The sequence below is a fragment of the Alexandromys fortis genome, unplaced genomic scaffold (assembly GCF_014885135.2).
Source record: "Alexandromys fortis isolate MF-2015 unplaced genomic scaffold, M_Fortis_MF-2015_v1.1 scaffold_51, whole genome shotgun sequence".
Lineage (NCBI taxonomy): Eukaryota > Metazoa > Chordata > Mammalia > Rodentia > Cricetidae > Alexandromys > Alexandromys fortis.
Window position 1 is genome coordinate 2161866 of NW_026067925.1, and position 27087 is coordinate 2188952.

Here is a 27087-nt window from a genome sequence, read left to right on the forward strand (position 1 = left end):
CCGCCTTTCAATTTATGAGGCACCAATCAGGAACTAAACCTGGTGGTTGCTAAGAGACCAGAGGAGGGAGATTTAGAGTCTTTGTCAAGGCACCCACCCAGGAAAATTCCCTGATCCCTATGCACCCTCCAGCCCAGGATGTTTTAAGTCATCCCTGCCCCTCTCTTACAGTTTCCTCTCAATCTTAAAACCCAGAGCATCATGCATAGATATGTTAGGAAAGAAGGCAGTAAAGAACATCTTTGAGAGTATGGAGACTGGAAGTAGATTCCGATGGAGGTGAAGTATTTGCTCAAGTTTTTCTTGGGTGGGCTGGAGGTCGGTTGCAGGGAGAAATTGTGGTCTTTCCAGGAATAGGGTGAGACTGTTGCTGGCAGGAGTACTCCATAGGAAGAGGGTCTCGCTTGTTGTCCTCCTAAACACTACCCAAGGTTTGCTGAGCAGGGCATGAAGACAACACTCTCAAGTCACAAGAAACACACAGAGAAGCAGGCAAGTATGGGGGACAGATGTCCTATGATACTGGATGGGCAAGAGGAGGAGAGAAAGACAGGCGCGAGGTAAAGGCTTCCTTTGAGAGCTGGGATCTGAGAGGGAAACGTGGGCGTTTGTGTCACACGATGGATTGGAGCAGGGTGTCTGCCTTCCAGTTGTTTCACCGTTTCTACCTTCATGATCTCCTTCATGCCACACCACACACAAATGTGCTACACACAAACAGCAAGAGGAGGGAATTTGCTGAATAAGGATTTCTGCACCCACACCCTGGATAGGTGCAGCACAGAACTAAGTTAGGAAGGGGGCTCTGTAAGAGGTTTGTGTGTGCGTGCACGCACGCACGCACACACACACACACACACGGATATGGTGTGTGTAGTGCAGATACTGACTGAGATGTAAGCTCATGCACAGACACGTTTCACCGAGTGCATGCATCCATTATAACATGTGGAGAGAGACAAGCATACAGAGGAACCAAGGTCATGGTAATGGGAAAAAAACCTTCAAGTGTGCATATGTGCATGTAGAGAGAAGAAGAGGGGGAGGGAGGAGGGGGTAGGGAGAGAGAGAGAGAGAGAGAGAGAGAGAGAGAGAGAGAGAGAGAGAGAGAGGGAGAGGGGGGGGGGAGAGAGAGAGAGAGAGAGAGAGAGAGAGAGAGAGAGAGAGAGAGGTGGAAAGATTGGGGGGGTATCCAGGTCATGATGAAGAATTAGCTTGCAAAAGACAGCTCCTAGGAAGCAACATTTTATACTCTCTTGGTATATGCCCTAGTCTAGGCCATGGTAACATCACTGGCCAAGTCACTGGCAGCCCTAACAGGGTAGCTGCTCCCCAGTGCCCCTGAGCTTGCTTCTTTCATTTCCAACCACCACTCCAACCTCCAAACAAAGTCAGAGAGGACAACCAAGTAAGGATTACCTGGAGGGGTCAGACAGGAGACAGGAGAGCAGCAATACACTCTGAGCTTTGCTCTCTGCCCCTCACCTCTGACCCCCCCTTTTTGCTTCTATACTTATTCCACATATTTTATGAAATATGGCTTCTCTCTCTTTTTTTTTTCCTCGTGAAGCCTTGTTTTCTTGTTTGGAGAGTTCATTTCTCCACTCGTGTTGTTGTTTCTTTTTCCTGTCCCACAAGAAGACAGTTTTCACTCACCTCAAGAGAACATCTGTATTCCCTGAGGGTGTTTAGCCACCGTTCTCTTTCTTCCACAGCAACTCTAGGAACAGGAAAGCCAGGCATGCACTGCCCTCCTTTCTCTCCATGGTCTTTCTCCTTTAGTTCCAGATGAAATAAGAAAGCACCCGCTTCATAAAAGCAGTATAGACTTTAATTTAGGTTGACATGTGGGGAAGGAACTGGGATTTGCCTACAAGGGGATCCATATGAGAAGACTGTCTTGTAGGGAGGGACGGAGAGGGCAAGGATCGACGGGTGGTCTGGTAGCAGAACAGGGCCACGAGCAGGGGTGTAGCCACACAGTGCAAGATAGCCAGGGCTTCTGCCAGGCTCAGCGTGATATCTAGAATCTTCTGGGACAGACATGTTTTCAGAAGTATGATTTTGGATCCCACCAAGGCATCAAATATATGAACCATCCCATTAGGCCACCAGAAAATGAACCAGACCCAAAGGACACTAACCCAGGGGCCTGGCTCCTTGCTCAATGCCTTCTTCAGCCCCTTGGCTGCCAAAAGAGCCAGTGGTAACACAGTGAAAATGGTAAAACAAATTGCAGAATGTGTGGACTTCAAAGCTTCCAGGCCCCCTGTGGATGCAAGGGTGCAGAGGCCATTGTAGACGTCAGTGGCCAAGGTGGCTGGCAGCCCTAACAGGGCAGCTGCTCCCCAAAGTCCCACAGTGAGTCCCAAGGTGAGGCCACGGATTTGACCTATACCCAGTCTGGGGTTCAGGCAGGCATAGCACACTATCAGCAGAGCCTGGGCAAAGGCTGAAGTATACCAGACACAGGAGCCCAGGAAACACAGGACTGTGCTATGGGCATGGTTTAACCCTGGTGCCAGGACAGGCACCGCAGTACTGCAGAGGGCACTGCCTACTGCCAGCTGTGCCAGAATAGGCCAGTTGGGGCAGATCTGCCAGTGGAAGAGAGGTTTGAGAATTGCGAACAGGATGGCGCCACTTGCCAGCAAGCCCAGGAAACTTGTGAGGATGAAGAAGGGCAGTGAAGAATTATCAAGTAGAGTACAGGAGTGGCAGGGAGCAGCTGCTTCAATGGTGTCGTTATCGTAGCTAACAGTTGAGTCATAGGTGCCGTTATCTTCATATGCATAATTCGAAAAATCCAAATACTGAGTTCCAGTCTTGTCTATTGGAAAGGAGGTTTCCACCTATAGGGTACACCCAGAAAGGACAGTCAGTCGGGGGGGGGGAGCATCTAACACAACAATGAAGAGGCTAGAGTATATGTGGGTTTGGAGAACAAGGGATCTGCCTACAGGACGTAGGTACAGCGGGCATGGTGAGAAGGGAAGCTGAGGGACCTGCAGGGTCAGAGCCACAAAGAAGCCTGGGTAGAGCTATGTGGAGATTTAGAGAAGCAGAAGGACAGAGAGAAGTGAGGAGGAACCAGCGTGGGACTGGCTAAAAGGTGGAGGAGGAAGAGCAAATAGGGACAGGGGGCTGAGGGAGGGAAAGAGAAATGATTTTTGAAACAGAACAAAGAAGCACAGGGATATGGTAAGGGAAAAAACGAAAGGGTATAAAATCCTGAGAAGACAGAGACAAGGGTTCTGGAGCACGGCCCCTACACTCACCGGGTGCAGACAGTTCCCCATGGCACTGCAGGCTCAGAGCAGGCAGAGTAAGGAACAAGGAGGCCTCTCTGTCAGCAGCTGTGACTCCAAGATAAGTGCCCAGGGCTAATGAACGCTCAGCTTCTGGGCAGAGCCTGGATGTGTGTGTGGGGTCACACTCAGGAAACTACCCAATGCCTACTGCCTACTTAAACTTTAGGCTAACATGGGGGGGGGCTGTCCTGGGACTTCCTGTTTTGAAGTCAGATTTGGCTGGTCAGAATGGCCTTGGGAAAAGAACATAATGAGGGCCACAAAGGGGGAATTTTCCCAAAGATGGCAAGGAAGAAGTCTTGTGAACTTTCCAGCAAGGGAGGATCCTTCAGGAATAAGGAAGGATGAGGGGCCAGGGGTGACATATGAAGCAGAGATAAGAGAGGGGTGCTGGGAAGTTGCAGTGACCAGGCATCTGACGACTCTCTCTGTTCTCTACTCCTTTGAATGAGATCCAAGGAAAGAGTTCAAAAGTTCCCCTGTTTGTGGGGGAAAGTGTGCTACTGGCATTGGCTGTTGGCTCCACCCAGACTGAGAATTTGCAGTTAAGTCGATGCCTTTTGTGTGTGGTCGAATGAGCCAGGGAATGTACCTATTCATCTGTGTCCCTGGGTTCGGTATCAGTGTGCCTCCATCTGAGTGCCAGCTGCTAGGTGGTGCCTGGGTGTGTGCCTCGCTATCTAGAGGCATGGGTGCTTCAGTTTAAGAGGGACAGAAGATGGGAGGCCTGTCGAGTCCATGTAATGGCTCTCCTTCAGGGAGCAATTGGGCATTTGCCTTACCACCTATAGACTCAACGAATGGATCTCTCACACCAAGCAGAACACATGGTGTCTGACACATCAAAATAGCCTCTGGGGGACCATGGGACAGCATACTTTGATGTGAGAGTATAGCCCACCGGGTAATCTCTATTCATTTTGTTGTGAGACACGTACAGACTGTGAGACTGCTTCATTGGCTTGCCGTCTTTGCAATGAGTGGAGTTTTTGATGGGACGTAGAATTTCTCTGGCCAGGAGAAATACAGAATCCATGTTCGGTAGGTGGATTCCCATTAACCCCCTCAGACTGTGGGGCAGAAGGCTGAGTACCCAGGTCAAGTTTCAGGTTTAACAGGCGGGAGACAGAAAGGTGGATTGACAAAAATGGGTGAAGCTTTCCTTCCTGGATGGTGTGAGTGGGGTCGTCACCTCCATCATGGTGTTGGCCAGCATTGCTGGGCAGAGGGTAACAGGGTAGCAGTCGGTTGAAATGCCTCAAATCCAAATGTGCTCGGGAAAGCAAATGACTCAGACACTCTCTCCCCTGATTCCACACACAGACGTTCCGGAGAGTGACATGGCAAGGAAGCGGTACCCTTTGAGTGCCAGGTGCCAGGGACATGAGGCCAGCCCTTTGTTACACGGAACCCAGCCAGCAGTGAGAAGAGCAGAAAGGAAGCAGCCTGACCACACGGATAATCCAGATATATTGAGGGTGGTCCCTCTGAGATTAGCACAGGAGAGTTAGAAAGATTATAAAGATACACGATCCCCTCCCTGCTCCCTTCCCCCGCCCCCGCCCACAGACAGACACACACAGCACAACGGCCCCTCTTCCCCCCACCCCCGCCCGCCCAGTACAAATATGGCTTCTGTGTAATATGGACAAAGTGGTTCAGCTCGAAGAGGAAAAGTCGTTTTCCCAAAAGCGGGTGCTGGGAGATGAGGAGCCTGGACAGGCCTGGGGCCCAGGGCTCCCTTGCTGCTATAAGAGGAGAATCCCTGGCTGAAGCGAGGGGATGCCTGGGGTACCCAGGACCCTAACCAGGGGCTGGAAGATTCACGAAAGTATTACCTGAACTGAAGGAGTAGGCAGGCCTGCTGGATTGCAGCTGCCCCATTTTGCACACCTGTTGTCAGAGCAGGGAGGACATGCTGGAGGAGGAGGAGGAGAGTGATGCCAAGTGCATCCTGAGTCTGAGGGACAGACCAATCAGGATGGAGAGGGTGAGCAATCTCAACTCCACAGCAACCAGCGTGGTCATAGAAGGAAGACCGTAAAACAAAAGCTGAGATGGGGGACCCAGTCCTCTAGTCCCTAGGTACAGAGGATGGGAATCTAGAGTCAGTGCCAGGGAGAGGCTTGAGGGGTGCATAGCAGAGGCTGTGGCCCTGGCTCCATGGCTCAGAGATGGGAGGTCCAGGAAGGGTGGTGAATGTGTGGTGTTTCACAGAGAAACAAAATGCACAGCTGGGAAACCACATCTTGGGACTCCCCCTCTGTCTCAGACAGGCATCAAGAGTGGTTTGGAAATGACTAGGATGGAGCAGCCCCCCTAGATGAGGTACAAACCCTGACTAGGAGCCATTACTCCCAAAGCTCACCTCATGCCTTACGTGTTCCATGCTCTGGCGCCCACCCAAGATCCCTGGTCCTTCTCTTCAATCCCTTTACTTCTTGCTCACACAAACACACATGTATGCACATCCATGCACACTTACACACACGTACACACAGAAACAGACACACACACACACATGCACAAAGTTCACATTATTCCCTCGGTTTGGGCAGGAAACAGCTCACTGCAATGAAGCTCCTTTTAGTAATTTTGTTGTCATGTCTGCCTGGCTGCTGAGGGAGGAGGGACCGAGGGCTGGCACAGGGAACAGGAAAGGGCACAGGGTGACACGGGGTGGAGGAGTAGTTGCTGAGCAATGCCATGAGAGAAGCGGTTGCCGTGCAACAGTCCAGGGTCTTGAGTAAGAATGAGGGGCCCCATCCGAGGTGGGGGAAGCAGATGCTGTCCAGGCCCAGAAGCTGTGCCTCTTTCACGACTGCTAGGAGAGAAAGCTGAGCTCTGCTGTCCCCCAAGGGCCAATTCTGTGAAAAGAGCCTAGCATCTTTCATCGTGTGGGGGCAGTGAATGGACAGGGCCATTTCCGCCATCCTCTCTCTGGAAATCTGTTCTCTTTGGGAGGGACATGTTGAAGCCCTGTGTGGCTGCACACCATCTTCAGTTCACATCTTCTTGAGGACTTTCCTACTCATTCCTTTCTTATGTAATGCAAGAGGAGTGGTGGCATGAGACGCCCGTCTCCCTCTCTGTAGCTCACAATACATGGCTGGCAGAGGTAGAGCTGCCTCCACCCCCTGCTTCCATTCCCAGGTTCCTCAGAGACACCTGGGGAGCGGGTCTGCCGTGAAAATGGAAGGAGGGCTATCTTGAGCCCCCACCTGCAAACCAGCCCTGCTCCTCATTCGTTTCTCATCCCTCCAACTTCCTGCTCCTCCGGGCACAGCACATGCGCTGCTCTCCTCACCTCCATGGCCCCTGCCTCTCCGGTCTTGGAGACGGATTTGATTTGGGATTGTTACAAAAATAATAATAACCCAAACGCAGAGAAGCCACGGAAAGGGCTGAGGGCAACCCACCCCTCCCCCCCGCCCTCCTCCCCCCCCCATTCCAAACCGAGTACAAAACTGCACCCAAAGCAGACATTCTGTACAGGGGGCTGGGTGGGCTGGGGAGCAAGCGGGAGGGGCGGCCCTGGGGTCGCTCTGTACAAGTTCAGGTTGGTGACAGCCCAGCAGTCCCCATGGGGCCCCTGTGGGGCACAGGAGGTGAGTGGGTGCCCCTAGATGAAGTACTCCTTCTTGTCATCCCCGCCTGACTGCCCGCCTTCTGCGTTGATGATGGCCGTATCTGCATCTGGAGCATCGTCGGAGCCCTTCGCTTCGTGTGTCAGGTAGGTTCCTGTGTGGAGACAGAAGCTCCTCTTTGCAGAAGTGTCTCTGCCTCTGAAGTCCACCCTGCCCACTTCCCTACCCACCCACTCACATAGCGCTCATCTAGTCTTTCTCTTGCCTGGAGCTTTCTTCCACCCAACTTCTCTAATCTGCATTGCGTTTCGCTGCCAACATCCCTCACCTAACCACACCCCCATGAATAATGAATCCTACCCTTAACTAAAATCTCATCTATAATGTAGGCAAGGGATAAAAGAGGTGTGTGTGTGTGTGTGTGTGTGTGTGTGTGTGTGTGTGTGTGTATGTGTGTGCGCGCGAGCACGCGTGCGTGGTGGAGATATGACTTAGGCATGGCCAGTCTAGGCAGCTAGGCTACTGGCTGCATGTAGTAACAGAATAGAAGGGAAAGTAGAACAGAGAGAAAAGATATGCGTGAGGATGAAGAAGAAGAACAAAGAAAGAAAAGGAAGCCAAAGAGATGGAAAAGAAGGCAGGGGCAAGAAGGAAGGAGCTAAATCAAATGCAGAGGAGCAAGGAGAGGCTGGCTAAGTAGGAAGGTCTGATTGTACTTGGATGTTTACCAAATGGCCAGGCTTGACTGTGGGGTGGCTGTTGCCCAGTGATCACAGCATTGCCATTGCATGGGTTGGCTGTATGTCTTTCTCAAACACCCTAAGGGGCTGAATGAGTCTACAGGGACCTGCCTGAAGCCCTCTTACTGTCTGTCCTTTCCTGACTGGTCTCCCCACCCACCCACCCAAGTCCTCCTGATTAATGCCTCTGACCTTTGTGCCTGATCAAATAGTGTCCAAGGAAGATGAGCAGAATGAGCAGCAGGAAGACAACGAAAGCCACAATCCCTCCGATGATGGCGTGATAGGTGCTGGAGGACGAGGGCACCGGACTGGGGTCTGCAGAGAAGAGGCATATAGTTAGAACTGGGATGGGGAGGCCCTTTAGCTCCCATGCTGATTTGGCCTTAAATATCACAGAAGAGACATCAACATCAGGGGAATCCAGGTGTATGCAAGCACAGGGAACATGCCTTAGTCTGTGCTCAGGTGAGTATCATCACACTGGCAATGTGGTGATTCTTAAAAGAAAAAAAAATGTGATTATTCATCAGGCAATACACAAACCAGCTCTCACTCCACTATCCAAATTGCCTTCTTGGCATCAAAGCTTGACCTTAATCAGAGATCATTACTTTAATAGCTATGAGCAATATCAAAATTCTCCCCTTCCTCCCTTTTCTCCACCCCAGTCTATTGTCCGCCTCTCTCTCTCTCTCTCTCTCTCTCTCTCTCTCTCTCTCTCTCTCTCACACACACACACAGATACATCTGTGTTATCTTGCTCCTTGACTATCTCTCATGTCTTCTCAATCCTGTCTGCTGTTCTGCACTAGTCCCTTTAGGGGTTTCTATGCCAACTCTCCTAGTCTTAAAATTAGATGGCGAACAAACAGTGAAAACTTATGGAGCCAGGAATTAAGAGTTGGAAAGCACCTTGCAAAGAAAATGCTAGACTGTTCCACCTTGTATAAAACTTTTAAATTTCCCTAGAGAGCAAGGTAATAGTCTGATGTGAATTAGAAAATCATCTTCCTTCTTTAGGATGAGCCCAGGACCTCAAGCTTTACCCCCAGGATCATTAATCCAGCCTGGACTGTGGCCTAGACACCTGCCTTATCCCATAGCATTTAGCAGCTCTACTCCCAGGTATTTCATTCTTTCCTCTTTAAGCTCCCCAACCCACATGCTCTTAAACATATCTGGTCTTCTGGTCTTTTTCTTCAGTAATTCCTTCTTGGCAAGGAAGACTACTTATTCAATAAAACCCAATCTTCTGACCCATCCAAGGAAAGAGACCTAATATTTCATCTCTACTCTGACATCATCCAAAAGTTGGTGCACAAGACTGGTTTGATTTCTCCCATGGTGTTAGTGTTAACCTCCACTCACTATACAAAATTCGCCATCCATAATAGGTGTAGACTGATCTCATAATACAACCTGGACCAAGAGTGTCAACAAAAACTTTAACCTTGGTCAGAAGCCCAATGTCTACGGATAAGTGCACAAACCCAGGACATTCTGACGTCTCCACAATTACATTAGCCGCAGCTATAACTCCCCCACCCATGGGAGAGCTCTTGTTATTCCCTGAATTTAGCTTGAGTCTTGCAGCCTCATTGACTCCTAGACTTTTTTTCTTTCCTACCTTATGTTTTCTCAGGCTTGACTGGGCCAGCTTTTTAGTTCCTTGACTTCCAATGCCTTATTTGAAAAGAAAACATCTGTACTTCTTTTTTAATGTTTTTTTTTTAGAAGGGAGATGGAGGATGGACCAGGAGTTCCATGATGGGGCAGGGGTGTTGACATGATTCAGGGAAAGATGACTGAAGAAACATGAGCTGTAATCCACTGGGAAAATCAACCCTGGGTACTTACTCTGGAAGCTAGAGAAGCAAAAAAGTTCTTGGAAAAAAAAAACACTGTCTTCCACTGTCAACAACCACCCTCTGTCTGCGGGTATAATGCACCTTGCATTTCATTTCTGGGAGGTCTTCAAGCAGGAAGATTCCTGAAGAGGCTGCAGTAACTCCTTTCACCACCAGGCGTCAGCACTGGTAGCAAACACTAACCTACTCCTTAACTTTTTATCCCAGGGCAGAAGGATCAACAAGATACCAACTGCAGGCTATATTAACTTTCTTCCACTGCCGGTCGCCATCAGAAATGGTCTGGAAAGATCCAGGGGATGAGTCGAGATCTCAGAGCCTTGTTGTAGCTCTCAGAATCCTACACTAGCCCTGTTGTGTCGAGCAGCTCCCCATGGGGTGAAAGGCTGACTCAGGATGTAGACTTTCTGGTCTCAAGCACCTAAGCCTCTTTCTCATGCCTGGGATTCTGGGTGTTAAGCATCCCTGCCTTACTGAGCATTTCAAATGAGGAAAGACCCTGAAGTTTCTTCAGCACTTCCCCTATTCTGCAGAAAGGTTTGAAGACTTTCTGGAAGAACTTCAATGACATTGATGTCTTCCAAAGAAGAAAAAAAAATTCCTTACCAATTCCCTCTAAATTCACAGCTGTCCTAGCCTGTCACTTCCCTTGAAGCTGGGTTTGAATGTATTTTTCATGTGTGTGTGTGTGTGTGTGTGTGTGTGTGTGTAAATGTGCATGTGCGTGCTAATGTACATGTATGTCTGTTCACTAACTGTAGAGGTCAGAGAAATGAATGCCATCCACCTGATTCTTTGAGACAGGGTCATTTTGGCCATCTCTCACTAGCCAAGAACTCATCAAATAAGATAGGCCGTCTCTGCCTCCCCAGCACCGGGCTTACAAATGTGAGCTCCCACACCTGTTTCTGTTTGGCTCCAACTGGCAGGGACTTGACTGACCAACCCAACATTCTAGACACCTGGTGGCTCCAATTTTTGAGAAGCACTTCAGAAAGAAGCAACCTCTTGTCCCTTAGGAAGGTGAAGCTCCAGAGAAGAGATTCGGGCCATCTCTCGGCATAGCGCACACACGCTTGTTTCTTTTGTTTTTTTTGCCAAACTCTAATGCACACAGGGTCCTCAGGAAGGAAATGGGTTGCAGCGGCACATATGCTGTAGCTAGTCCTAGGAGGAGGAGCTTTACAGTAAGCACACCTGCCATCAAGAGGGGCCTCTAAATGAAGCTGACATTCTCCCCATTAGGGGATAAAGATGGTTTCAGAGGAGCCACTGCCTGCAGGCAGAGACGGTGGAAGCCCATCTTTCTTATGGTTACATTAAGAAACCATAAGACTTACCATTGTTACACATCCCTAGGGCCAAAGGGGAGTGCCTTCTGGTAGTAGGCATTTTCCATCCACCCTACTACCTACCACTCAAGGGGAGGCGGTTGCCATCCAGAAAGCAAGAGATGGCCAACGAAGGGAGATGTTGGAGGAGAGAAGCCAAAGTGACTCACCGTTGACGTTGAGGGTGAAGTAGGCTGTGTAGCTGCCCATGTTGCTGGTGGCTGTGCAGCCGTAGGTGCCACTGTCACTCTTGTTCAGGAAGGGGAAGATGAGAGCCCTCTCTTGGGTCATCTTCAGGGGTGGCTCGCTGCCTTCCTTTACCCACAGGTACTGCTGGGGACTGTTGAGATAGAAAGATGGGAAGTGCTCAGGATGTCTCAGACCAAAGGGCTGGAATAATTAAAAACAACCTGGTAGCAGGGAAATCAGAAACTGTGTGGTGAGGTTTAAGATGCTGTGTGGGCCAGAGGGTAAGTGTTGATGGAGGGGTGAGGTATCCGTCTTGGGTACAATTTAGAGAAGGCAGAAATGTTTTGAACCATATTTTACTGTGACTTTGTTCCTTAGGGGAAAAGAGGGAGCTGAGCTAGGGAGCACTCCAACCTCACTTCTGCTGTAGACATAAAGGAGAAGCATTGTCGTACAGTTAGGGGACCAGGAGTTATGCCTCGGCAGGTACCCAAGGGGTGGGGGTTATCTGAGGGGTATCAGAGACCATGGACTGCTCTTCTTACACTGGATTGCCACGCCCCTCACAGTGTAGCAACAGCTTCTGGCCTTCCCGGGGATGCGCAGGCTCTGGTCTAATCAAGGCTGTCGGCGTGTCTGTGGAGAAGCACAGGATAGCAGCGCCAAGCTCCTCACTCTGCATAGGAGATCCCTAAAACTGTGGGAATCACCTAGTTACATGTTTTAGATTCTCCCAAAGTCTCAGAAGTGTGAGAGGCTGTGAACAAGTCCTTCCTCCTGGCTCTTGCGAACACGGACTATGAGTGCCGTTGACTGAGAACAACCTGGTGTATCTCAACCTCTGAGTGATGGCATTCCAGCAGGCCTGTCCTTGGTGGGGGCCTATGGGATGTCTTAGCGGAGCTGAGGAGAACCCATGGTTTATTCATGCCTAGCAAACAGTCTGGCACCTAGACAGGATCTAATACATATTTTTAAAGGAACAAAGGAAGTGAACTTGACACTGACTGAGTCCACAACCTCTCAATTCTGTCTGCTCTGTGAGGGAGCTTGGAGTGAAAGCAACGCCCAAACACAAAGCATCCCTTTGAACGGTCAGCCCAAACATGGAATGAGAGTATAGAAACAGCAAGGGGTGAGGGTCAAATTTTGGCTGGGAAAAAAAAAAAAAAAAAAGGCCTGAGACAATATGGCTGGCTCTGTGAGAGAATAATGACATCTGTCAATGATGCCAAAAGGCTGCTTAGGAGGCTGGGTCCAGATGGCGGCTTAGAACAATGTGACCAGATGCTGGTTTGGAACCACAGATAAAGAGGATGTGCTATCCCTAAGGACAGAGCCAACCTTAACAAGCAGTTAATGAACATGCGTCCGTTAAATCACACAGGACAAAGAGACAGGTCAGGTGAGAAAAATGGGTATTCCGGGGCTTCACAGCCGAAGAGGCCTCTAGCAGAGCACCTGGAATGGGGCATTTGTTGACTGACCGCTGATCACAGGCCAAAGGGGACCACGCAGAGTAATCACCAAATGGCCTGGTTTCTAAGAGAGGACTCTGTGGGACTCCAATGGTATATTCTTCAGTTACGGCTGGGGACCAGGGCTCAAGAGAACCGCCCTAGGCCCAGGACCTCACACTTGGAACTAGTAAATACAGAAATACTTTATAGCAAGTTAGAACTTGGAAGTTAATAGAGTTCTTTCATACATATTATTCCTTATTTCTCAATATAATTCAGGGGAGTAAGGCAGATTCACCAAGAGATTAGATGCTTTGGTGAAGCCAATACAGCTAGTGCGTGACAGACAGTACTGGCTAGGAGGCTACTCATCAGTCTGTCCATTGAATATCATCCAAAATTAATGAATGTTAAAGTTTGGATAAAGGGTCTAGCCACTGATTAAATGGCACCGAAATTAATCAGCTTGTGTCTTCCATAAGCAGATTAGAAGCTATCACTGTTTTTGAAAATCCCCAGCCTTTTGGTAAATTGGGAAAGCAATGCATGGCTGTACACGCCTCCATGCTCGACTTCCACACTTCCATTACTCCTTTCCCTTTCCACATGGAAAAGCGCCTTTGAAAGGCTTCCAGATTTTCCCCAGATGAGAAATCTGCAGAGACTCCAGCTTTGCAGACATTCTTGACTGGCACTAAAGGCAGAGTCCACGAAGAGGATGCGGAGGTGTGGAGAAAGTGCGAAGCCCCGGGCCACCTTAGGTCAGAATCCCAAGGAGAAGCGCGTGGAAGGGGGCCAAACAGAGATGTGACTGAGAGGTAGAAGTCCTTGGACTGTTGCAAGACCGGAGAGAATTGTGCCGCGCTTCCACCCACAACTCTTGGCATCACAGAATGTTAGAGTGAGAAGAAGCCATAAGGATATCCAAGCTCACCTCTCTCGTTTCAGAGGGAAACAACCACGAGCCGTGGAGGAGAGCTGTCTTCACACCACACAATCAGTGTGGCGTGCAGTACAGACTAAACTACAGCCGAGACTCTGGGTTTGCTACTCTTACCACTGTTAAGTTACAGCCTAGCTCAGTTCCACCAGCGTAGCCCAAGGGCTGGTAAACTTGGCCCCTGGGCCAAATCTTGCCAGTTGCAAGCTTTAGTAAATAAAGTTTTATTGGAATGCAGCCCAACTCATTTGTTTACGCTTTGTCTGTGGCTGCTCTCCCGCAGCACAAGCAGAGTCAACTCAGTGAGACAAAGCCCTCAGCTCTCCAAGCCTTCTGTGTTTACTGTAGGGCCTTCTTTACTGAAGCTTTGCTACTTTCACTAAGCGTGTGGCCTCACGTGTAGCCAGCAGCACACTTCTCTTTTCCTTACTCCCTACCTCACACCTGGTCCTTCTCACCCCAGAGCCCATGACATACATAAAACTTCAATGCGCTGAGAGGTGACTCTGTCAGCTCCCTTTAGAGATTCATGGTTCACAGAGCACACGATGCTTGCTCCGTCATCTTCCCGGGTAACCTGGAAAGACACTGAGCTGCTCACAGTGAAGGTTTTTCCATTGACATCTTCCTGGACTCGTGTTTGTTCTCCTAGAATGCAGAAAAAGATAGACAGACAGAAACACACACACACACACACACACACAGAGGAGATACATTGTCAGTACATACAGATAGACTGAATCTTAACATACAGATACTGTCTGGGCCCCACAGATTTTGAGTCTATCTTGGACAGACTCAGAAGACTTTTGAAATGGATATGAATGTGTCCAGAGAATGTAGATCCTGACACACACATATCCACAATGTCACTGCCATTCACTTGCTTCATCTCCATTATTTCTTATGTGCCATATAAACACATATTGCACCTCCCCTTTTCCTGTACCACCTCATTTCTGTAACCCCGTGGCAGGAGCTACTCACCGTGGAGTTCTTGGTCACCTTTCCTCCAGGTGAGCTGGGCTGCAGGCTTGCTCCCAGAAGACTGACAGTTTAGAGTGGCTGTCTCTTTTTCCCGCAGGGATGACTTATAACCAGTGATTATGGGCTTCTGTGGGATTCCTGCGATGGAGAGGGGATAGACAGGATAGGAAGGAGAGGCACCGTGTGAAGTCACACTTCAAGTTCTCCCTGGAGATATGTCCACTCTAAGGGGCAGAATATCTGAGCTCTGCTTTGGTTTAGAGAGCTGGGTAGAAGCACAAAGGGTCAGTGTTCTCTTGGATCTACTTCTTGAGGACAAAATGGGAAGACTAAGGTGAGGAGTTATGAGAGTTTAGGCGGAGTGGGGATGCGGTGCCTGAGCACGATAGTGACTGGATATCCCAGAGTCCAGCTAAGTGGCCATGCAGATGGTAAAAGGCCCAGAGCAGTGAGGATGTGAATTAGAATACAGGATGGAGATAATTGCATTCAAACAACTGAAGAACTTTTCTTGGAAATTAAAATAAGATATTTTATGTAGATCTTGTGTCTCCACGTGGAATTTTCAGAGTGAAGGGGAATGACCATTTCCTGCTATAAATTGTGAGGTTTACTCTTAAAGAGATTTGTTCCAGAACAAATAGTAAGTACAGCAGATCAGAACTCTGCTTTTCTCGTATTTAGAGGAAGGCGTGCAGACCTTTTCTGATATTATTGGAGGCCTGCCTGGTTCTGGGAGGCTTTGGGGGATCAACTGAGGGAGATTTGTTTGCAAAGCAGCGTGCCTCGAAGACACAGGGGTCGAGGAGCCTCACCTAGCACAGTGACAAGAGACTTGGCCGTTCGCACAGGCATGGTGAAGATGGAGCATGTGTACTCGCCCTCGTCTGCCAGCGCCACATTGCTGATGCTGATACTGAGCTCGTGGGGAGTGGATCTAACCAGCTGAATCCGATTATCTCGAAGAGCTGGGGAAATGAGAATGGAGAGTCAGGGTTCTACCAGGACCTTGCATGCTCATCTTCTACTCCTGTGCTACCGTCATTGAGGAGAAGGGAGGAATGGTAGGGGTGGGAGACAAAAAATAAAAATAAAAAAAAATTAAAAAAAACCCAACCAAAACAAAACAAAACAAACAAACAAAACGCACCTTGAATTAGGACAGAATCATTCACTGACTTTCATGAACCACTAAACATGGTAGCTTAATAGACCAGTATTATATTCTGTATTTTTTGTAATTACTTAGGAAAAGCCTGGGGCTGTATGATATCAGCTATCATAAGCACTTCTTTGGAGCTTGGTGCTCCAGCACCTTATGAGGCTATAAGACCTATAAGACTATGCATGGCTAATATCAGAGCTGTAGTGCTGGTTTCTCTCTGCAAACAACAGAAAAGCCCACAGTTTATTGCTTTTCAAAGAACATACCTTGTGCTTCTCAGCCTCTGGACTACAAAGATAGCCTTAGCCTCTGCTGTCCCTCTCTCCTAGCCCATGATTCCCATGGAGAAAGCTCACTCAGGAGACACTACCTCTCTTCTCCCCAAAGTAGAGCGTCTGCTGGGCAGGATTAGACCACTGTAGGGATGAGTCTTCATGGTCTTTCACTTGACACTTGAGCACCACGGTGCCACCAGCCACCACTGTTTCATCAGTAGTCCAGGGCTGGCTATCTGCAGGAGTAGAGCAGAGTTAGTTTCATAGAGTTCCAAGGATGTCTACCCATGACTGGGCCACAGTCAGCCTCAGCTAGTTTATTCTCCCCAAGGCTCTGGTCTCTGTCTACGCTTCAGGCTTCATGAGTGAAGGGATAGAGAGGTGGCTGTGGAAGTAGAGGGGAGATACACCTGATCTTCTCTCTCACTGTGGACACACAGAAAGCACCATCCCTTGTTGAATGTTGGGTGAATGGGCAGGGTCACAAATGCTAAAAGGGTAAAGGCACCCAGATCTGAAAATACTACTCCATGTGTGTCTTTTTAGGCATGGTTCTTGCAGCCATCGTTAAGAACACACATACATATCTTCCACCCTGTGTTCTGCCTTCTTGTTACCACTTACTGTAAGAGCAAAACCATTAGAAGCAATTATGACTACTAATCTAAGACCAAAATAGGGAAAAATCTAAACCGGATCTTAGTGTGTATACATTCATCCACACAAAAGGGCAAAATAAACAAAACAGAAATTAAAAACAGAAACATTTTAGCACACTTTAAATTTTTTCCAATAGTAACCTCAATCCAATCATCAAATTCATCATCAGTTTTCACTATTATTATTAATTATTGTAGCTGCTGTTGAGACAAGGTCTCACTGTACAGTCCTGGCTGGCCTGGTGTTTACTATGTATTCACGATAGTCTTGAATTTACCAAAGTCCTTCTGCCCCTGCTTTCTAAATACTGGGATTATAAGCATGCACAACCACATCCAATTGTTTGTTCTCTTTCCTGGTAACTCTTCCTGTCTCTCCAAATACAAACCCAAGTTACCACCCTGATATCATTTAAAGAGTAAAAGACTGAAGTTTTCCTCCCTCAATGTGCTGAAAGCATATTTTATAACTCTTCTCTCCTTAGAGAAATTAAATAAAACACAGACTCAGTTGATAGAGTCTTTGCCTAGCATTCAGGAAGCCCTAAACTGGACCCCCAGCACCGTAATGATTGGTTGTGATGGATCGCATATGTTATCCCATTACTCAGGAAGTAGAGACAGATGGCCAGAAGTTGTAGGTTATCCTTGGCTACATACTGCATTTGAGGCCAATTTGGACTGCATACACTCTATATCAAAAATAATACACACACACAATAACACACACACACTCACACACACATGCACCCAGAAAGAGAGAGAGGGGAAAGAGGATGGAAGGAAGGAAGGAAGGAAAGAAAGAAGGAAGAGAGGGAGAGGGAAGAAGAAATCCAGGTATCTTTTGGATAGATCAGTTTAATGCCAAATCAACCTCCTCCTCAGGCCTAGCTGTGAACCTCTCCAATACTGACATCTGCTTCCCCCACCAGGCCTTGTGCTCAGTTCTCACAGCATGGACTCTGATTCCTAGTATTGATTCCCTCATCTTCAGAATCGCTTTTAGTGACCCAACATCAGTGACCTCCTCAGAACTAATCTAAAATAATCACCTCCCTTCTCTGCTTCAGGAGCATCCAAAAGTCTGTTCTATGTCAATGAATTCCTCAACCAGCACTATTCATTGCTCAGTAGGAAATCAGGAATCATGCTTACCACATCCTCTACAGAGCACTATAAAACAAACAAACAAACAAAAAAAAAAACAGATGGACTGAGTGGTGGTGGCATGCACACGCCTTTAAGCCCAGAACTTGGGAGGCAGAGGCGGGCGGATCTCTGCGAGTTCAAGGCCAGCCTGATCTACAAGAGCTAGTTCCAGGACAGCTAGAACTGTTACACAGAGAAACCTGACTCAAAAAACCAACCAACAAACAAAATAGATGCTCCCTTAACCACAGATTGACCCCACCTGCCTGTTTCTCTCTTACTTTTCTAGTCACCTGACTTGCATTTCCAGGAAATACTAGCCAAGAGAAGGCCCTCAGAAGGGAAGGCATGCTGAAAATTATGCCAAGCAAGATACACCATTAAGGACTGGTAGTTTCCGAATTGGAGTATGAAGCCTGATGCTTAGTACTGCCTAGAACTGTAGAAGCTGGAAGTGAGGGAGCCACTGGGGCCAGGAATCCAATTTCCTCATCTCCTAGACACAGGCAGCAAGGCAACGGAGGCGAAGAGACTCCTAAACTCAGCCCCCCAGTTCTCAACACTGTAACTCTCTGTTCTGTCCTCAACATGGAGCTGTTGTCATTGGAATTCTTCCTGAAGCGACCCTCTGAAAGGAGAATTAAGACTATAATTGGATTTTGAGATTGTTGTGTAGCCACTAAGCAAATTTGAAAGAAATTTTCTCAAAATTTCTCAATGGAAAGTGGCTGGGGCCCTTCATTTGCAATTGACATATATCATTTTCCAACCCCTAATCCCTCTGTCCTTGTCTCACTTGAAGAATTCCTCTTGGACAATGTCTTTCTAGGACCTCTTTGTTTTGAGTAATCCATTTCTCCTGGGCATCTTATTTTTGGAAAGAGGTGTAGGGTTACAGAGGTCTCTGTGCCAGAGTGAGAGAGGGAGTTGGTGCATGGAAATGTGGTGGTGGATGCAGAACTGAGGACTAAATGTCAAATGGGAAGGAGAAAGCTGTGTGGTAATGAGAGGCGTGAGAACATGGGGTGGAGTACCACGACTGGGAGATGATGTGAGGATGGGTGAGAGGCATCTGGAGAACATTGAGATGAGGGCCTGGTTTCTCACCTTGACTGGCCAGCATGTCAGGGCTGCTCCAGACTGTGGAGCTGAGGGCCTCGTCCAGTGGAGCCAGAGTTCCCAGCTCCAAATCCTGCTCCTGCCAGTAGCCTGAGGAGAGAACCTGCATCAGGGATGAACCCTGTGCACACTACTATAGATTGTGTCTACACTTCCATTGTGGGGGTGTGGGAGGGGCTAGGCCCCTATGGAAAATGGCTTCACCAACATACCTAAGAGAAAGTGAGACATTAGCAAGAGTTCTGGAACAGGAAAAGACTCTCCTCTGATAGGCCGTTTAAAGGAGGATGGTAACGGTTTATCTGTCAACCATGTAGTGTGAGAGTCAAAGAGAACTTGGAGACCACTCAGCCCAGTTTTCCCACTTCACAGAAGAGGACAAAGAAGTCCCCAAAAGATAGAGGGACTCACTACAGAAAACTGAACACAAAACAACCCATTATAAACTCCTTAACCAGGATTCTTTTTGTTGTACCACATTATCTATTAACACATTAGAGCATATGTTCACATTTGACTCTTTCCCTTGACCTATGAAAAGTGCTGATATCGCCATTCCTGTTTTGCTCGGTGGAAGCAGAATGAAATGACTTGCCCAAAGTCATGCAAATTGAGTAGACACTGGAAATGAAATGCCTGCTTTCAAATCCGATGCTCTTTGTTCTAAGGTGAGACACCTTTCTTGTTGAAGAAAGATTGAAGTTGGGGCTAGAAGTTGCACTACACATTGCCAGAGTCTTACCTTCTGCGCTCAGATTCTAAGTTTTCGTTCTAGGTTCGCAGGACCTGAGCCTGTACTTCGCTCTGATGCAACCAAACCTTGTCACCCGGGCAATAGTCACCACCTCTCTTAGGACTAGATCGCTGTTAGACTGTCTTGTGAAATGCAGTAGTGTCTGGGGTTCACAGATAGAAAGAGCGTAGGGACAAAGAAACCAGCTAAGCCCCCCTGCAAGATCTCCCGCCACAGAGCCCTAGAGTGGCCAATCAAATCGCGCAAAATTAGTGAGATCATCAGCTGCTGAGCAGACACTGGAGTTGCTTCTCTTCCTGGGACAGCATACAGGGACAAGTTTGTCAAAGGTCCCTACAGGCGCCAAGGTCTGGGTGGGGGTGGGGAGGATAAGAAGGTAGAGGTGGGGCTAAGAAAGAGCAGGTGGGTGGGTGGGTCAGAACTGAAAAAAAGACTAAAGTGGGGTATGGACTTTTCCGGAGAAGAAAGGAGAGAGCACTGAGGAGAGAGGATTAATCGGAAGAAAAAGCAAGTCCGTGAGGGAAAAAGAAAGAGAAGATGGGGTAGCCGAGAAAGAGGGTGAGGGAGAGGAAGGAAGAAAGGGGGAAAGGAGAAAGGAGCAAGGGGGAGTCCTAGCATCAGATAAAGCTCTAAGAGAGCTTTTGGGGTTGGCGGGCTGCAGTGTAGACAACAGCCTTTCCCACTGCGCCTGACCTGGCTCTCCCAGAAGATTTGGGGATTTACTTGGTTCTGAGTGACGTTGAGAGACCAGGTACATCTCTAATGGGAAAAGAAGAATTGATGGAGAAAGGCAAAAGAGGCGAGGAAAACGGAGGGCAGCGCTTTCAGTTTCAGCAGAGAGGCAGTCCTGGGGTGCAGAGCCCTCATCCTAGGGACACCAAGGATGAAGACAACTGGACATTGGTGAGTGTTTCATATTATTTTCCAGGTTTCATATTATTTTGGAGTGTGCTGTGCCAACATCAAGTAGGAAACAGGGGTTGATCATGCTAAGGCATGGGCTGCTTGAGGGACCGGGAGGAGCAAGGCAAGCGGTCTAAGCGCCCTCACAGGGCCTTGGTAACCCAGCACACAATCTAAGAACCACTACACAGCTTTTACTCAAATGGACCGAGGAAATAGCCTTGTCATACTTCAGTGTGGGACTTTCAGTTTGCAGAGCGGATTTTCACCCATGATTTCATTTAATCTCAAAACAATTGCTAGCAGTAGGCAGCCAGATATAATCACTTTTAAAGTTGACATCCGAAGAGGATCCTTGGCTCACCTAAAGGAACCCAAATAATACAACTCTCAAGAACCCCCTCTACCCCTTGTGGGGTTCTCAGCTTCTAACAGCCCCTGTTTTCCAGAGCCTTTGCACACTTCACTGCGATCTGTTTGGTTCCCAGCCTCTGCGTCTAAACTCTGAGGTGGTTGGGGCAGAAGCATCACCATTTTCACCTACTGTTTCTTTAACCTGCCCATCCTGGTGAGCTCTGGGTGCATGTGACTTGTCTAGTGATTTGCTACCTCGGCACCAGGCATCCTGCACCTTAGCCACGTGGAGCCAGTGTCTGGTCTCCACTCTCCTGCTTCCTACATCTGTGCTGTCCTCTGCATCTTCCTTAGTGACGTCTCTCCTTGCTCATGCTTGGCCGTCATCTCCCCATTCCCACTTCTGTGTGTTGCTTTTTTTCCCCCCTCTGCACAGGATAAATAAGTCAAATGGCGAGGTACATCATTTAAACACAGCTGAACTGTTCAGAGGCAGAAAGCAACAAATAACCTTCAATAAATGACATGTTTGGGATGTGCATGATTTATTGCCTCTATATGCTTGCGGAGAATTCACTTTGGTTTGTAGTATTTTAGGAAACTGTTCAAGACATGGCTGGGGCATTGCTTCCCCTTCTGTGGGGGTGTGCATGACAGATCTCCTAATCCTGAAATGTACTTTTGATATTAGATCTCCGGTCTTGGGAATTCTGTTAGCATGTCGGAAAGTTACCCGATTTTATGAAATTGTAGGCTACTGGTGATAGGTTCTGAATGGCCATTCCTGTGGGAGCAGGTGAGTGATTGCAATGCTATCGTCAGGAGTACAGATAAGTAACCCAAATTATAAACCGGTTTATGAAAAGCTTGAGCTATCTTTGGATTAAAATTGTGCCAGTCATTTATGACATCACCATGATTTCCCTCAAAATGTTTGGACAGGAAAGGGATGAAACTGAGGAATATTCTAAAGGGGACATATGGACGTTTTAAAGTGGGTTAGTAAGGATTCTACTCAGGGACCTTGGAAGGAGCTGCTGGCACAGAGCCACTGGTGAAGAACACCCTCCCTATGTGGGGAGAGCCATGAAGGAAAGAGAAAAGTTCTAGTCTTGATCATATGAGTTGGGGAACGTCAGGCATCAAGCTTACTAGTCATATTGTTATCTGCGCACATTCCTTCTCTGACTTTCCATTCTCTCTCTCTCCATGTGTGTGTGTGTGTGTGTGTGTGTGTGTGTTTGTGTGTGTGTGTGTGTGAGAGAGAGAGAGAGAGAGAGAGAGAGAGAGAGAGAGAGAGAGTTGTATGTGAGCTTGTGAGTTCATGAGTATGTGCCTACATGCACATGCAGCTGTGCACATAGACGTCAGGAACTGATATGGTGTGCATTCTTTGCTCATTCTCCAGCTTTTATTTTAAAAATTAAATTTATTTGTGTGGGGTGGGGATACATGCCATAGTGTCTGTGTGGAAGTTGGAGGAGAACCTGCAGGAGTCAGTTACCTCCTCCCACCATAGGAGTCCTGGGATTGAACTTGGGTTTTCAGACTTGGCAATAAGCTCCTTTACCATGTTAACTTGCTCTTTACCTAGTTTCTCTACAAAGGTGTGCACCTGTCACCCCAGCCACTGGTGCTGGGTGTCCAGATGCATGCTGCTATACCAGGCTTTTTACACGAGTGCTAGAAACGTGGATTTAGGTTCATAGCAAGTTCTTTGCTGAGTCATATACCCAGCTGACTTTACGTTTTCTGTAGATAATACCCACATTGGTTAGCCTTGACTTCCAGGTTCTACACAGTCTAATGTCAACCCACCTGTAAACTTCGTCTTTTCTCCACTTCACTGATCCCACATTCTAGACATAGGAGCTATTTAGAATTCCACTTAAAGCATTGGCCATTCCTTGGCCATTCCCTTTTCTATAATAACTTGGTTTAAATGCTCTTCACCCATCTTCACAGGTCTTAACTCTAGCCTTTAAGCCTACTTTGTGCAGCTCTTCTTTCAAGAGGGCTTCCTTGGTGGCCTTGTTGGCAATTCTTTCCCCTATCTCTGGGTTGCATTATTTTCCATACCTTCCTTTCATGACGCAGAACTTCTTCCTGCATTGCCACTGGGGCTTCTTCCTAAATCATAAAGCTCCTGCAAGAACAGTTGATATCTAATTCATCTTCCTATCAATAATGGCCTCAATATAGCTTATTGCACATAGAAGGTGCTTAATAAATATTTATTTATCAAATGAATCAGTATCTTCTGTTGTGGGAACAGAGCTCAAAATCTGTTAACGCAGAGAAAATAGCAAATCCAAAAGCACAGGAAGGAGTAGGTCAAGCAAAGCTTGGACGACACTTACATGGACATCTAGATCTCTACAAGACAGGACTTGATATATATAAAAAAAAAAAACCTCACCCTACCCCTGACCACAACCTAGTTTTAATCTCAGGACTTAAGAGGCTCATAGGTGTAACTCTAGGCAACTAGGGAATTACGTGATGCTCCTAATAAGGGCTAGGTTGGGACGTAGGTCTCTCTGTCCATGAAGCCCAAACTTTCTGCATCTTCCTACTGCACGGCCTGCCCCAGGAGGCAGAAGCAGGTGTGTGGTGGTGGGTTAGAAATAGGTGAGGGAAGACTTATATTTCTGGCCAGGGGTGATTTCCCTAGACAACGTTCATGATGCTTGCCTGCAGAATGATAAAACATCACAGAGAAACAGGCTAGAGAGGATGCTTGTGGTGGCGGTGTTGTTGTGATTGGCATCCAGTGAATTATGCTTTTAACTGGATTTTATAATGTGCCTTCATTCCAGACTTTGGGATCTATTTTGTCTACCCTTAATTGTCTTAAAGTGTGGGGATCTTTGGTTAACCAAACAACAGATGTGTTTATTTAAAACTTTTGACAAAATCCTTTTATGTTTTCATTACATTCTAGCACCTAGGCTAAAAATGAAAAGGTTATCTCGTTGGCATTCAATCGCTTTGAATGATTCTTAGTTCTTCTTTTCTTTACCCATGGATTCTGATATTGTTAGAATTCTCAGTATTTTAAAGGAAAAGTAATCCTTCCCCCTATAGTGGATTCCTGATGATCGATTGTTCATACTGGGAGTAGCAGAGGCAGGAACTGCCGACTTAATAATGTGTCTCTTCAAAGCATACATTGGCACCAATGACTCAGTTTTTCACTGCAAGCAGAGGACCTCACACATAGTAAGGGCTCAATAAATATTTATTGAATAAATAAGTGAGTTACTCAAATGAATAAAAATGTATTATGTCTGCAATTTAAGTGACTGGTAGGGAAGGCTATGAGAGTATGCCAGCATTACCCTTGACTGTTTGGTTTATGTATCTTCCCTGCCTTGTTTGCTTTGGAGATCTAGAATGTATTGGCAGAACTATTAACCGTGTCGTGGGTGCACATTTGGGATGGTGGAACAAAGGGACGAGAGATCTGGGCTGCATGACTACAGCCGGCCTCGCTAGTGCCTGTGTCCGGAGCTTCACTTCCCTGATTCTAAAGAAAAGCAGCTTTCTGAGTAGGAGTTGATGATGATGGTGATGATGATGGTGATGACTCAGCATTTCTCTAACTCCGGAGTTAAAAATAATGTTCAGCCCAGCCTACTTGTTATTCCTCACGACTACCCTGACACGTGGGTGGAGAAGTGTTATCTCCAAGCAAAAAAACATACTGGGGGCTGTGGCCCACAATACTGACTCTCTTTTAGAATGGAGTATCCACCACTAGGAGTCTCATTGCTAGGCTCCCAGACCTGAGAATCTCCCCCAATTTGGCTTCTTAGTGGATTGCTATGCGGGTCACAGACAGCAGAGAACGGCCATAGCAAAAAGAGACTTGGAATTTGGCTCCTGGAAGTTTGCTTGTCCTCAGAGCCACGTTTTTCTTTAAGAGTAAATGTTTGAATGTGCATTTGGAGGAAACTGGACCAGTTCCATCTGAATCCTGACTTAGAAGATAACTCCAAGATTTGGAAGAGTCACTCTGACTTCACAAAGGACTGACTCTCTTTACATTCAGCTTCCTACAGTTGGTTTTTTGCAGCCACGACTGTGCCAGATTACCAAAATCATCCCTCAGTTTCTAGACTGGAACTCTGACAGCTAGCGGTCGGCTCTCTTCTTGTTCTGTATTCCTGCCTCACTTTGCACATTTTTTCTTAGCTCTCGGTTCACTAATACCTGGATTTTAAGGTATAGTCAGAGGGATGCTGGACCTTAAGAGATGGAGCTTATTCTGATTTCTAGTCACCTCTGTCTTTTCAGGTGTTTCCTTCCTTTTCTTTCGGAAATGAGATTTTGGACTGCATTGAGACCAGGAAGTCCTCTTGAACATCACCCTCGTCCATAACTCAGGTGCACTTTAGCTCACATTCACCCCAGACCTCAGAGCTCAGTCATGCCTCTGGTGCTGTCCTCTGATCTTAGCCTCCCTGGTCCCCTGCTGATCTCTTCTCACCACTGGGATGCTGAGAGGAGATGTTGCTCCTTCTTGGTCCTCCCTCTATTATTTCTGTTGCTGTCTGGTTTTTTTTCCCTCCTGCAGTCTTGTTTGTCAAGCAGCCTCTTGGGCCCAAAGTCATTACTCTCTCCCGGCTTGATTTGATTCTCCTAAGAGGCACAGGAGAGTAAGTGGAAACAGATGGGGGAAGGGTAGATTTCCACTCCTTTCTCCCCCAGGAACTTCCTGTTGTGCTAGCTAACCTTTAGTTTGGTATAAAACCTGGACCAGAGACTCAAGAGTTGAGAAGTGTGTCATTTTCACACTGTTAGAAGATCTGAGAGTCAGGTTAGGAGCTACTCAGTCTGAATTCCAACAGGTTTTATAATGTGTTTCAGGGGCATATTTTGGTTCCATCCTCAACAGGTAGGAAGCAAAGAGTTTTCCAAGTTAAATGAGGTGAAACATCCTCAGGATATTTGGCTAGCTTGTCAAGGGCAGGTGTGAGGATGTGGTTAAAATGAAAAAAAATAATTCTCGGTGTTAATAATCTTTTCTCACTAAAATTAAAAGTAAATAAAAATACAGTCATTCAAAAAAATTTTTCATGCCGGGCGTTGGTGGCGCACGCCTTTAATCCCAGCACTCGGGAGGCAGAGGCAGGCGTATCTCTGTGAGTTCGAGACCAGCCTGGTCTACAGAGCTAGTTCCAGGACAGGCTCCAAAGCCGCAGAGAAACCCTGTCTTGAAAAACCAAAAAAAAAAAAAATTTCATATAAAAATGTTAAAAATCTATCAAATTTTAAGATGTCATGCAGGTGTGTGCGTGGGGTGTGTGTGTACATGTATGTGTGCACAGCTGTGTTTCTTAAGCCAGATTCCATATTCCATCAGTATTTTCTACTGACCCCTAATGGCCAGAGCTGGTTACTCCTAAAATAGTTGACTATCAGACAGAAAGGGAAGGATGCCTTTCTGACTCTGGCACCAGAGTCAATGATTTTTCTCCTCTTTCTGTTATAATGAAGTCACACAACAAGGTTTCTCCTCCACGACTTTCACAGGTACAGCCTTTCAGAGCTGACACAATCGTAAGTGGCAGTCAGTCCAATACCGCTGTGTGCGTGTGCATGTGAACATGCATGTTTACAAGCTGCTGAACCACATCCCCAAATCCAGCTGCTCATTTTAACAACGAGGAACTGAAATCCCCGAGAAGTGTGAGAATTGGAAGAAGTCCCACAGGCAGTTAGTGGGAACTATAGTTATGACTCTGGTCTTTTGTGCTTTTCATCACATCATAGGAGTCCTTGTGGAATAGCTAATTCAGAGATTCAGTTGCCACTGAGTGTGACACTTATATCTGGTGATTTCTACTCAGCTTCTTATCACCATATGGGAAAAACCCCAAAGTTCAAGGGGAGTAAGCTTACTATCAGACAGGTTGGAGAAGTTGGGATGAGACAAAGGAGTCTCATCTGCCACATTTTCACAAATGCCAGGCCTTAAGACAGACTTCAGTTCCCACAAAAGAGGAATTTAAAAGTCAGAAGCCACTGCTGTGTCCTTAGGAGCTAAACACAGTGGCCATGAGAATAAGACTTTGTGCATACTGTGTGTGTGTGTGTGTGTGTGTGTGTGTGTGTGTGTGTGTGTATGCATGTGTGCACATGCTCCTCAATCTACCTGCTGGAGCGTGTAACTTGCACAGCCATGGGAACATGTACATGATTGTGATGTGGAAGAGAGAGAGGTTAGACTAGATGGGAAGAAAAATGCAGAGGAGCATGTCCTATTCTTGAGCTAGAAAGAAAAAAAT

At 47.2% G+C, this 27087-nt stretch overlaps 2 protein-coding genes across 2 annotated transcripts in view; both read right to left on the reverse strand.

Moving 5' to 3' along the window:
* Positions 1–1813: 1813 nt before the first annotated feature.
* On the reverse strand, positions 1814–3447 carry Ackr1 (atypical chemokine receptor 1 (Duffy blood group)). The gene is made up of 2 exons (XM_050142998.1): positions 3279–3447; positions 1814–2852 (listed from the first exon to the last, which is right to left on the reverse strand). The coding sequence occupies exons 1-2, from the start codon at positions 3297–3299 to the stop codon at positions 1836–1838; spliced, it is 1038 nt and encodes a 345-aa protein (XP_049998955.1). The 5' UTR covers positions 3300–3447; the 3' UTR covers positions 1814–1835.
* Positions 3448–4949: 1502 nt separating this feature from the next.
* The window catches only part of Cadm3 (cell adhesion molecule 3), a 31732-nt gene continuing 9594 nt past the window's right edge, over positions 4950–27087 (reverse strand). The window contains exons 2-9 of the mRNA XM_050142991.1: positions 15952–16092; positions 15232–15384; positions 14417–14554; positions 13907–14077; positions 11575–11665; positions 11011–11180; positions 7831–7956; positions 4950–7052 (exon numbers count right to left, since the gene is read on the reverse strand). Coding sequence (XP_049998948.1) covers positions 6934–7052; positions 7831–7956; positions 11011–11180; positions 11575–11665; positions 13907–14077; positions 14417–14554; positions 15232–15384; positions 15952–16092 — 1109 coding nt within the window. The 3' untranslated portion in view covers positions 4950–6933. The remainder of the gene's footprint in view (positions 7053–7830; positions 7957–11010; positions 11181–11574; positions 11666–13906; positions 14078–14416; positions 14555–15231; positions 15385–15951; positions 16093–27087) is intronic.